This window comes from Pseudophryne corroboree, chromosome 7 (genome assembly GCF_028390025.1).
Source record: "Pseudophryne corroboree isolate aPseCor3 chromosome 7, aPseCor3.hap2, whole genome shotgun sequence".
Classification (NCBI taxonomy): Eukaryota; Metazoa; Chordata; class Amphibia; order Anura; family Myobatrachidae; genus Pseudophryne; species Pseudophryne corroboree.
Window position 1 is genome coordinate 71,458,663 of NC_086450.1, and position 12,444 is coordinate 71,471,106.

At 46.6% G+C, this 12,444-nt stretch overlaps 1 protein-coding gene across 4 annotated transcripts in view; it reads right to left on the reverse strand.

The window, feature by feature from the left end:
- Positions 1-233: 233 nt before the first annotated feature.
- COL18A1 (collagen type XVIII alpha 1 chain) overlaps positions 234-12,444 on the reverse strand; it is a 333,914-nt gene continuing 321,703 nt past the window's right edge. For all 4 annotated transcript variants that reach the window (XM_063933311.1, XM_063933309.1, XM_063933308.1 and 1 more), the window contains 4 exons: positions 8,203-8,424; positions 7,923-8,120; positions 4,568-4,683; positions 234-2,730 (listed from right to left, as the gene is read on the reverse strand). In XM_063933311.1, the coding sequence (XP_063789381.1) occupies positions 2,517-2,730; positions 4,568-4,683; positions 7,923-8,120; positions 8,203-8,424 (750 nt within the window). In that variant the 3' untranslated portion in view covers positions 234-2,516. The remainder of the gene's footprint in view (positions 2,731-4,567; positions 4,684-7,922; positions 8,121-8,202; positions 8,425-12,444) is intronic.

Here is a 12,444-nt window from a genome sequence, read left to right on the forward strand (position 1 = left end):
GCCGGGTGTCGGGATTCCGGCGCTGGTATACTGTGCACCGGGATCCCGACATTCGGCATACTGGATACCACCCCCTCCAATGTTTGGTCTGCTTTGTGTACTGTGACATCATACTCCATCCAGTGGGGTGGGGGTGGGAGGCCTGCTGCACACAGGCCCTGTCAGGTGATATGCCCCTGTATTCATACTCCCCACACACAAACCTTCCGCCCAAAAAAAGAACACACAAGAAATTAGTCCTAGGAAGTATTTATAGAAATGAACTAAAATATCCACAATTTCTTTTAAAATACAAAGATAGTGGTAAACGACTTCCATCTGTTTCCTGTCGCAAAAATATTCTAAAAGCAGTTGAAAAAAACAATATAGATTTTTTTTAGCACCTTTTAGATGTATGAGGGATTCATGTCTTCCGATGACAGCATCGTACCTTACACCTGAGCGCGTTCCCAGCCGCACAAGTCCTACGGCTTATATGTACACAGGTAGAAAGCTGGAACCACCAGACTTCAGCTATTACAGGGCACCGTTTCTGCACAATATAATCCTGACATAACAATTACTAGAGATTAACACCATTCACTTCAGCAACTCAGGTGCTGGTCCGCTGGAGTAAGTGTGGCGCTCTAGAGGCGCATGGCAGCGGCCGGTGGGTTGTGTCGCATGTAGTGATGTCCGCTGTGGGCCTGAATGCAGAATGCATTGCAATACCCCTGCCATCTGTAACTGCCTGCAGTTTAGGCTGCGCATTACTTTAGAGAGTTCGTTGAGCAGACGTTCCTGTTGCGACAAGCAGTGACCGAGTATCTCACTGTAATCCTGTATAATCTCTCTGTGTGTGTAAATACTGATGCTTCTACCCTCTGACTGAGGAGAGTTATCAAGATATAGGGGGAAATGTATCAAGCCTTGGAAAGAGATAAAGTACAGTTAGGAGCTGATTGGTTGGTACTTGGTTTGCTTTGTTAAATCTCCCCATAACGATATACAGAAATGTAAAAACCTTCTAATATCCAGTGTATAACAGTGCCTCATCAATATTGTACAGCACTGCGGCTTGGCGCTATGTAATGCAAGTAGAATAATGCACTTATATCTTCATTAACAGGATAGAAACATCAGTCTTCTAAAATGTATTAATTAAAGAAAATAATATATATATATATATATATATATATATATATATATAAATACTGTGTGTGGGTATGTTTGCTTGCAAATATCTCAGTATATTGTAGTCTTTATATAATCAATAAGTACACATAGCTTGTTATTATATATTCCTTTGTATTTTTAAATGACCAGACTAAGGGCTGGCTTGCTAGAAACAGCCTTCTTGCATTGTCATGGTAATGCTTTTTGCAATTTTCCTATCTGCTTGTGACTGGAACATCATCGTTCTTGAAAGCCTAGTGACAGTTACATTTACAGACTGTTCTACGACATTGTGGTTCTCCTAGGGGTACAGCAAGGTACTGCAACACAAAAATATAAAAAAAAAGAAAAATGTGATATTAAATAATGTGATGTCCTCTTGGTTTTGCAGTGGTCACAGCTGTGTGTACTTGGATTGTAAACCTTATTGTGTACATTCCTGGTGGAGCTGGGAACGGTCAGGCTTAGGTGGACCCTTGCTCATCTTTCCTTTATCTCATCCGAACACGTAAAAGTGTATAAGCAAATACATAACAAAGACTCCTAAACACATTCATCCTGTATTACAAACTAGAAGGGTAAAGTGGCAAAACATGCCCTCATCCGTACATTGAGATCAAGTATAGAGCAGCCACAACATAGTGAGAACTGTATATTTACTTAACGGATGTCAACCGTATGAGCGCCTGGTGGGCACAGAGTGGATGGACTGGAATGAGGTTGACACTGCTTACTAAACACTTTAGGTCCACAACATTTCCATCTACATGGCTTTCTAATAAATATTGTGGAGATGACCTGGTGTTTATCAAGGAGAGAACTAGGAAACAGCCATTGACAAGAAATTAATGCAGAGATATGTGTGTGTCTCTGTAACTAAAAGTGGTTAAATATTACAGAATAAAATAGAGAGTATTTTAACTCGGGTGCAAAGAAGCCAAGGGTTTGAGGCACCCATCAGCTCTGCACCCATCGCACTACTGCCGTGCTCTCATAGGCTGGCTTCCTCTTAGTACAACTGGGTGAACCCCGTGCTCTGGAGAAGACTGGATGTAGATGGCACAGCTAGAATCAATATGATCTCAGGTGGATTCTCAGAGCATTTTTGGAAATGCAGCCTCTTTCACAACGTGAAATTGAAAGGGATTGTTTTGTTTTTGTAGCTGAGGCAGGGATTAGCTTAACCAGTGTATCCAAGGGATGTGGCCTTCAAAGGCTGGGACAGTAACACTGCACATAAGTGTTCAGCAGGAAAGAGCAGCTTCAGACTCTTTGGTCTCTGGACGCAAGAGATGGGATCTTGGGTAGTCCATGTGCAGCCTCTGCCAGGATAAACACCACTCCGGCTGCTCAGTCTGCTCTTAGTTCTGGCCGGTGGACATGAAGCTGTTTTCAATGCACAGGACGATAAAGTTTTTGCTGCAGCTCTGAGGACGCTGCTCCAGGAGCTTCCCGCTGGATAGAGATGACGCCTGGCCGGTGACTGCACTCTCGTCTGTGCGCCAGGTTTCACAGTAGCTCTCGGTTAGACGTCGGCCTTTTGTGTCGGACCCGTGCCAGATCATCTTCTGTGGCCTGTTATGAGAGACAGAGTTAGATGTGCCCTAGATGTGACACCATATATCATATGCAAAACTAAGTAATACCCCTTTCAGGCAGAAGCTCCGGCTCTGACCCATCTCCAACCCGGGATACTGAACACGGGTCCAAGCTGGGGCTTCGGATGTACTTCAGACTGCCGCTGGGATCCGGATTATCACTGTCCACACAGGACGCTTAGGGATGACAACATCTCCAAGAGCTCCGGAGCCTGCCAATCAGCCGCCTTTTTAGGTCATGCACTTCACACTGCAGCTGACCCAAGATGGACCCAGGCTTTCCCACAGCAATAACCCAGGTTCTCCGCTTGGTGTGAAAGGGGTATAATATTAAGAGATTTGCAACTACCTGAACCAGTCATCCCCAACCTAAGGCACACTAACAGACCAGGTTTTAGTGATATCCATGCTTGAGCACAGGTGACTTAGGCGTCTATTTACTAAGCCTTGGACGGAGAAAGAGTGGACGGAGATAAAGTACCAGCCAATCAGCTCCTAACTGCCATGTCACAGGCTGTGTTTGGAAAATGACAGTGAGGAGCTGATTGGCTGGTACCATCTCCGTCCACTTTATCTCCTTTCAAAGCTTACTAAATAGTCCCCTTAATTAGTACCTCAGTTATTTTGATTTAACCATTTGTGCTGAAGCCTGGATATCACTAAAACCTGCACTGCCTCCTTGAGGACCGAGATTGGGAATGCCTGATCAAAACCCTTCACTTCAAATGTATCTAACAAATTCAGTTCCATCAACTTCTACCAACTACAGTACTTGGACCAAGGCCATTAAATGTGAGGCATTATGGCTGTTTATGGCTTCTTCACAGTAGACTAGTAAATAATTATCACCCAACACAAACAAAGGCACTTTTTAATTTGAAAAAATATATAGTTTAATTTCCATGCAATATTTACTTAACATGACTGAAATATATTGCTAGTCTAACATTTGGGGGAGATTTATCAAATCTTGGCTGAGAGATAAAGTACCAACCAATCAGCTTCTGTCATTTTAAAGTCTGTGTTTGAAAAAATAACAGTAAATAGCCGATTGGTTGGTACTTGATCGCTCTTATAGTATTTTAAAAATGGATTTCCACCATTGGGCAACTGTTATTTATTGATTTTCTCCTATTCTTTTGCAAATTTGTTAAACTCATTACAATGCTCCTCTCTGTGTACTTTTCACAGGATCAGTGTCAAGAGAGTGACGCCTGGATCCAGACAGCCAGGATACCAGCGGCGACCGCAGCTTGTCCCATCTCGTGCTCGCTACGCTCGCCGTGCTTCAGGCCCCATAGGGACATTTGGTCGCCACAGGGTTGTATTCCACCTCGGGTGGTGGCGTGGCATTCCAACCGCCGGTATTTCACCGAGTGTCGGGATTCTGGCGTCGGTATCTTGACAGCCGGGATCCCAACAGCTGACAAATTGACTGCCTTGCCTCTTCACCAAATCCTTTATTACATCAAGGCAGAGTTGCTTATTTTAATTTGACTTGAATGCAAGAGCAATCTGCTTTGTGGGCACAATGGTAGGTGGTGCATAGAGGTATGTTATGCTGTGTTCATGGGCAATGCGGTTAAACACTCTTCTTGATATAAAGACACTGGAAAAGTAGAACGTTAAAGCTGTGCATCTAGTAACAGTTGCAGAAGGGTTTGCACAAATCAGCAGATTAAGGTCGTCTGAAGGTTAAGAACACCTCTTTAAAAGAAACAAGTTAATCATGTTAATATTACTACTAGCAATAACACACATATTTTGGGGATACTTTCCCATTAATGTATTAGATCTATTTCAGTTTGTCCTACCATGTAGAATCAGCTGTAACATCTTTCCCATCAAATGAGTAGATCCGAGCTCCTGGATTCATCTGTCCCTCGGACCTGGAGAAGAGTGTCTCCCAGCTGTCAACCAGTGTTTCATCCTGGAAACAGAGAGTCACATTGTGTAGCTTAATGGTACAATATACATTAATAATATTAGAACGGTATATGAATAGTTTGTCTGGGTGTGGCACACTGGTTGATACATCATTCATGATATCGCCGAATGATATATCGTCAGCGGATCGGACAGCGTGTGAATATCGTTCACAGAAATATCACGTAGATAAATCGGCATATCCTGCTGTCCGCCCAAACACTGGCTGCACGGACAGCCGACACTGACGTCACAGCTGGGCAGGCAGAATCAAATGCCCATCCAGTTGTGATGCCTGGCCCGACAGATCCAGCGGCCAATTGGTAAGTGTGTATACACTTTTTTTCACTTCCACCCCACTCTGTGCTATTCCTGCAATGTTTACCTCCACTGATTGCACACCCTGCCATTGCGCCCTACATACAGGGTACATCATACTACTTCACAAGTGTCAGATCTCCCATATATGCACTGGGCCCTTTTATGGCTCACCTCACACAGTGTAACCTTCGAAGTGCGCCCAACATGGCTGCCTCATCTGGTACGCTTGTGGATGGGATGAAAAATACATGGACCTGGTAGTTTTGTCAGAACCCTACTCTGATCTTTAGGACTCTGAAATCACCCCCATTTTGTGTCATCTCCTCTAGGGATGGACTATTCCACCCTGGGTAATCCTACGCTGAGCGCCCAAGATGGCTGCTGCACCCGGAACCTTGTAAGGGTGGAATACGCAACCCTTGGAAGTTATTACCCAAAATGCCTACACCAATCCTGCATTATGCTTTCTGTGTGCTCAAGGTTCTCTTTTATTATGTCTGTGTGGCTTATCTATTGCTGTCTTACTTAAATATTCTGTAGTATGTGCATTTTTTTGATGTCTGTAAAAGCGCCTTGAGTTCTGTTGGAGAAAGAGCGCTATATAAATAATTATTATTATTATACATGTGTTCAGGCGTGAGTGAGCTGCCAGGTCCCGTGCACCTCGCCATCTTTTTTTGCTGAAAATGCATCTTAACTGCAACGCAATGTGGCTAGGATGTACAAGGAGACTGTGCTGATTAACTTGATACATGCACTTGTATGTGTGTGTGACGGAGTCTGTATATGGATCAGAACAGAACTTGTACTGCTAAAAATTCTGCGGCTGCTTAGTAACAAGCACAAATATCCCATCTCTTCATATTCTCCAATCTGGTTCATTACTCATTCAGGAATGATTATTTACCTAAGTCCTCAGCTTTAGTTCCTTAGATGCAGTTAATTAAACTTGAGAACTTCCTGTCCTCACTTCCTCGCTTAATCTGCTCAGAATGATCCACAAAATAGAGAATTTGTTTTGTAACCATGGGGGTATATTTACTAAAGGTCGATTTTGTTTGGTTTTGTTCAATTTTAGATCGATGTTAAATCGATTTCAATCAAAATTGGGCTTCCAAGGTTAAAACACGCATTTACTAACATTTAAAAATGAATATTAAAAAATCATCTGCTAGTAAATGTGTGTTTTAATCCTGGAAGCCCAACATCGAATAAAATCGATTTAACATTGATCTAAAATCAAACAAAATAGACCTTTAGTAAATATACCCCCATGTGGCAACCCATGTACAATTATTTTATAAGCTTTTCACTTGGGTCCTGATTTAGAGTTGAATGTAAGTACTGTACGTGTCCCTACTATTGAGCTACCACACCTATAATTTTACGTGCATGCATCTTAAGATGTGTTTGGAACAAAGGGGGTAATTCAGATCTAATAGCTTGGCTGCTAATTTTGCTGTCCTGCGATCAGATAGTCGCCACCTTCAGGGGGAGTGTAAATTTGCCGTGCAAGTGTGCGATTGCATGTGTACGCCAAGCTGCGTAAATCCACTTTGTGCAGTCTCTGCGCTGCCCAGGACTTACTCCTCCAGTGCAATGAGAACAGGCTGATCGGGGCCGGAGCGGACGTCAGACACCCTCCCTGAAAACGCTTCGACACGCCTGCGTTTTTCCGGACACTCCCTGTAAACACTCAGTTGCCACCCACAAATGGCCTCTTCCTGTCAATCCCTTTTGCGAACGCCTGTGCGACTGGATTTTTCGCACCATCCCGTCGCTGACAAGCGATGCCCGTTGTTGTTGTCCGACATGCATGCGCAGTTAGTACCTGATTGGAACGCAGCCATCAGATCTGAAGTACCCCCAAAGACGTGACTGTTACCATCCTCGTCATATTTTTCAGGTGCCATATTTACGTAGCTAAGATATTTCAAGAGCTGCGTAACTCAAAATAAGATTCATCTGAAAAAGGCTACTTACTTTGAGACTGTTACCTCTGACACACCTTTCCTAGAAGATACATGCAACTCTAAAAGTATGCATTCAGGTTGTGTGCATGCACAGGGCCTAATTCAGAATTAATCGCAGCAGCAAATTTGTTAGCAGATGGGCAAAAACCATGGGGGTCATTCCGAGATGATCGTAGCTGTGCTAAATTTAGCACAGCTACGATCGTAAACTCAGACATGCGGGGGGACGCCCAGCACAGGGCTAGTCCGCCCCGCATGTCAGTTACTCGTCGCTCCCGCTGGCCGCAGCGGCTGCTCGCCGCGTCTCGCCACCCCAACGGTCCGGCCACGACTGCATTGGCCGGACCGCTCCCCCTAAACAGAGGCTTAACGCCGCTGTTCAGCCCCCTCCTGCCTAGCGACCGCCTCTGTCTCAGAGGCGATCGCGAGGTAACGAAAGCTGCCATGCGCCAGCGCCGCATGCGCAGTTCCGACCCAATCGCTGCGCTGCGACAAACTGCAGCGAGCGATCGGGTCGGAATGACCCCCCATGTGCAGTGCAGGTGGGACAGATATAACATGTGCGGAGAGAGTTAGATTTGGGTGGGGTGTGTTACTGAAATCTAAATTGCAGTGTAAAAATAAAGCAGCCAGTATTTACCCTGCACAGAAACAAAACAACCCACCCAAATCTAACTCTCTCTGCACATGTTATATCTGCCACACCAGCAGTGCACATGTTTTTGCCAAACTGCTAACAAATTTGCTGCTGCGATCAACTCTGAATTACCCCCATAGTCTATCTGCCTTGCAACAATGTAAATCATGCAGATGAACCTAACTGCAACTCTAAATCAAGGCTTTGATGTTTTAATTTATAGAAAGACTGTGGAATATTAATAAACATGTGACTTACTACTGACATGGTAAGCAGACCTCAATTTTAACATTCTGAAAAATTAAGACTCACCCTGAGATTGACAATAGGCACCGAGAGCCTGTCAGCTTTCCGGACAATGCTGTAGAGATCTTGCAGGCGGGAGGACAGGAACGCTCTGAATGTCCCTTGAAGTCCCGCTTTGCGAGCCTGCTCAAAGCACTGGAAATCCACCCCTCGGATGGAACGCATGCTGCCGCTCAAGGGACCGTTCAAAGCCACCAGGTGCAACTGCAACAGAAAAATAAGATGTGTTACAGTACGTCAACAAGGCAACATGACACACCTGACAATACACCGCACCGGTGCTCACCGCGGCCTGGTATTCCTGGTGTGTGTGTACAGGAGTGGGAGCGTTTCTCTCTGGCTCTGCGGGTCTGGGAAACACTGGAGGTGGCTGCCGCTCTTCTCTTTCTGGAAGTCTGGGAGGCTGCGGCACAGGAACGTTCTTATCGTTAGATTGATAGTACTCGGAGTCTCGATTGCCAGAAGGATACTGAACCACTGGCGGCTGTTCCGCAGCCACTTCATTACCCTGCATAGGAGAAATCCTAGTCACTGACTAATCACAGAGGTGCACACAATTCTAGAAATGTAGAGGCTATTACAGTTATATCGGACAGGTTGCTATGATTGCTCCCTCTTATACCCCTTTTACACCGCACAAATAACCAGTATCGACCGGGCATATTGCCGGGTCAACGTTCGGTGTGAAAGGGGCATAGCCGAAATCCCGGGTCGCCTGACCTGGCAATTCAACCCGGGTATAAAGCAGTGTTATTCCCGGGTTGAATACCGGGTCAATGGCGGCGTAAATGGGCTCCCGGGTCGACAACAGGGAGAGGCGGCGCAGATATAATCTCATCTTTCAGCGCCACCTCCGCCTCCACCTCCAGCTGCTCCGGCAACCCGCCCGGCATATTTTCGGGTCAGGGAAGCCAGCGTCAGCGTCCAATTCCCAGGTGGGATCTGGCATTGGCAGTGTGAAAGGGGTATTACTCTCCTAAATGACGATGGCCTACATTTCCTTCTCAGCAGGTGATGTGTCTTCTATTTATGTATGAATATGTTAGCTGCTTTCTAGATAGCTGCATGTCCGTAAGCTTAGATAAAAAAATAAGAATTTACTCACCGGTAATTCTATTTCTCGTAGTCCGTAGTGGATGCTGGGAACTCCGTAAGGACCATGGGGAATAGACGGGCTCGCAGGAGACTGGGCACTCTAAAAGAAAGATTAGGTACTATCTGGTGTGCACTGGCTCCTCCCTCTATGCCCCTCCTCCAGACCTCAGTTAGGGAAACTGTGTCCGGAAGAGCTGACATTACAAGGAAAGGATTTAGGAATCCAGGGCAAGACTCATACCAGCCACACCAATCACACCGTAAAACTTGTGATAACCTTACCCAGTGAACAGTATGAACAACAACTGAGCCTCACTCAACTGATGGCTCAAAACAATAACCCTTATTGAGCAATAACTATATACACGTATTGCAGGGAGTCCGCACTTGGGACGGGCACCCAGCATCCACTACAGACTACGAGAAATAGAATTACCGGTGAGTAAATTCTTATTTTCTCTGACATCCTAGTGGATGCTGGGAACTCCGTAAGGACCATGGGGATTATACCAAAGCTCCCAAACGGGCGGGAGAGTGCGGATGACTCTGCAGCACCGAATGAGCAAACACAAGGTCCTCCACAGCCAGGGTATCAAACTTGTAGAACTTTGCAAGAGTGTTTGAACCCGACAAAGTAGCCGCTCGGCAAAGCTGTAAAGCCGAGACCCCTCGGGCAGCCGCCCAAGAAGAGCCCACCTTCCTTGTGGAATGGGCTTTTACCGATTTTGGATGCGGCAATCCAGCTGCAGAATGAGCCAGCTGAATCGTGCTACAGATCCAGCGAGCAATAGTTTGCTTTTAAGCAGGAGCACCCAGCTTGTTGGGTGCATGCAGGATAAACAGCGAGTCAGTTTTCCTGACTCCAGCCGTCCTGGCTACATAGATTTCAAAGCCCTGACTACATCAAGTAACTTGGAGTCCTCCAAGTCCCGAGTAGCCGCAGGCACCACAATAGGTTGGTTCAATTGAAACGCAGATACCACCTTTGGGAGAAATTGGGGACGAGTCCTCAATTCTGCCCTGTCCATATGGTAGATCAGATATGGGCTTTTACATGACAAAGCCGCCAATTCTGACACACGCCTAGGTGATGCTAAGGCCAACAGCATGACCGCCTTCCACGTGAGATACTTTAGTTCCACGGTCTTAAGTGGCTCAAACCAGTGGGATTTCAGGAAATCCAACACCACGTTAAGATCCTAAGGTGCCACTGGTGGCACAAAAAGAGGCTGAATATGCAGCACTCCGTTAACTAACGTCTGAACTTCAGGCAGTGAAGCCAGGTCCTTTTGAAAGAAAATGGATAGGGCCAAAATCTTGACCTTTATGGATCCCAATTTTAGGCCCATAGTCACTCCTGACTGTAGGAAGTGCAGGAATCGACCCAGCTGGAATTCCTCTGTAGGGGCCTTCCTGGCCTCACACCAAGCAACCTATTTTCACCATATACAGTGAAAATGTTTTGCTGTCACGTCTTTCCTAGCTTTTATCAGCGTAGGAATAACTTCATCCGGAATGCCCTTTTCCGCTAGGATCCAGCGTTCAACCGCCATGCTGTCAAATGCAGCCGAGGTAAGTCTGGGAACAGACAGGGCCCCTGTTGCAACAGGTCCTGTCCGAGAGGCTGAGGCCATGGGTCCTCTGACAGCATTTCTTGCAGTTCCGGGTACCGAGACCTTCTTGGCCAATCCGGAGCAATGAATATTGTTCTCACTCCTCCTTTCCTTACAATTCTCAGTACCTTGGGTATGAGAGGAAGAGGAGGAAATACATAGACCGACTGGAACACCCACGGTGTTACTAGTGCGTCCACAGCTATCGCCTGAGGGTCCCTTGACCTGGCGTAAAACCTTTTTTAGCTTTTTGTTGAGGTGGGACGCCATCATGTCCACCTGTGGCAGTTCCCATCAATTTTCAATCTGCGTGAAGACTTCCTGATGAAGTCCCCACTCTCACGGGTGGAGGTCGTGCCTGCTGAGGAAGTCTGCTTCCCAGTTGTCCACTCCCGGAATGAACACTGCTGACAGTGCGCTTACTTGATTCTCCGCCCAGCGAAGAATTCTGGTGGCTTCTACCATCGCCACCCTGCTCCTTGTGCCGCCTTGGCGATTTACATGAGCCACTGCGGTCTGACTGGATCAGAACCGGGTGGTCGCGAAGCAGGATCTCCGCTTGACTTAGGGCGTTGTATATGGCCCTTAGTTCCAGGATATTGATGTGAAGGCAAGTCTCCTGACTTGACCACAGACCTTGGAAATTTCTTCCCTGTGTGACTGCCCCCCACCCTCGGAGGCTTGCATCCGTGGTCACCAGGACCCAGTCCTGAATGCCGAATCTGCGGCCCTCGAGACGGGAGCACTCTGCGGCCACCACAGGAGAGACACCCTGGCCCTGGGGGATAGGGTGATTAACCGATGCACTAAAGATGTGATCCGGACCACTTGTCTAGTAAGTCCCATTGGAAAGTCCTCGCATGGAACCTGCCGCAGGGAATGGCCTCGTATGATGCCACCATCCTTCCCAGGACTAGAGTGCAGTGATGCACTGACACCGGTTTTGGTTTTAATAGATTCCTGACCAGCATCACGAGCTCTTGAGCTCTCTCTATCGGGAGATAAACCCTTTCCTGGTCTGTGTCTAGGATCATGCCTAGGAGAGGCAGATGAGCTGTAAGAACCAACTGCGACTTTGGAATACATAGAATCCAGCCGCATTGCTGTTTCACTTCCAGAGAAAGTGATACGCTGTTCAGCAGCTGCTCTCGTGATCTCGCTTTTATGAGGAGATCGTCCAAGTCCGTGATAATAGTGACACCCTGCATCCGCAGGAGCACCATCATTCCCGCCATTACCTTGGTGATATTCTCAAGGCCGTGGAGAGACCAAACGGCAACTCTGAAATTGGTAATGACAATCCCGTACCTCAATTCTGAGGTACGCCTGATGAGGTGGCTAAATGGGGACATGAAGGTATGCATCCCTTATGTCCCGATACACAATAAAGTCTCCCTCTTTCAGGCTTGCAATGACCGCTCTTAGCGATTCCATCTTGAACTTGAACCTTTTCAGGTATATGTTCAGGGATTTTAATTCAATATGGGTCTGACCGAACCGTCTGGTTTCGGGACTACAACATGGTCGAATAATAACCCCCTCTTGTTGAAGGAGGGGAACCTTGACCACCACCTGTTGAAGATACAATTTGTGAATTGCAGTTAACACTGGTTCCCTCTCTTGGGGGGAAGCCGGCAGGGCCGTCGGTGAGCTTGTATCCCTGAGACACAATATCTATTGCCCAGGGATCTAACAGGGAGTGAACCCACTTGTGGCTGAACTTACGAAGGCGTGTCCCCACCGGGCCTAGCTCCGCCAGTGGTGGATTTTTGTAGAGGCCGGAGAGGACTTCTGTTCCTGGGAACTAGCTGTGTTGTGCA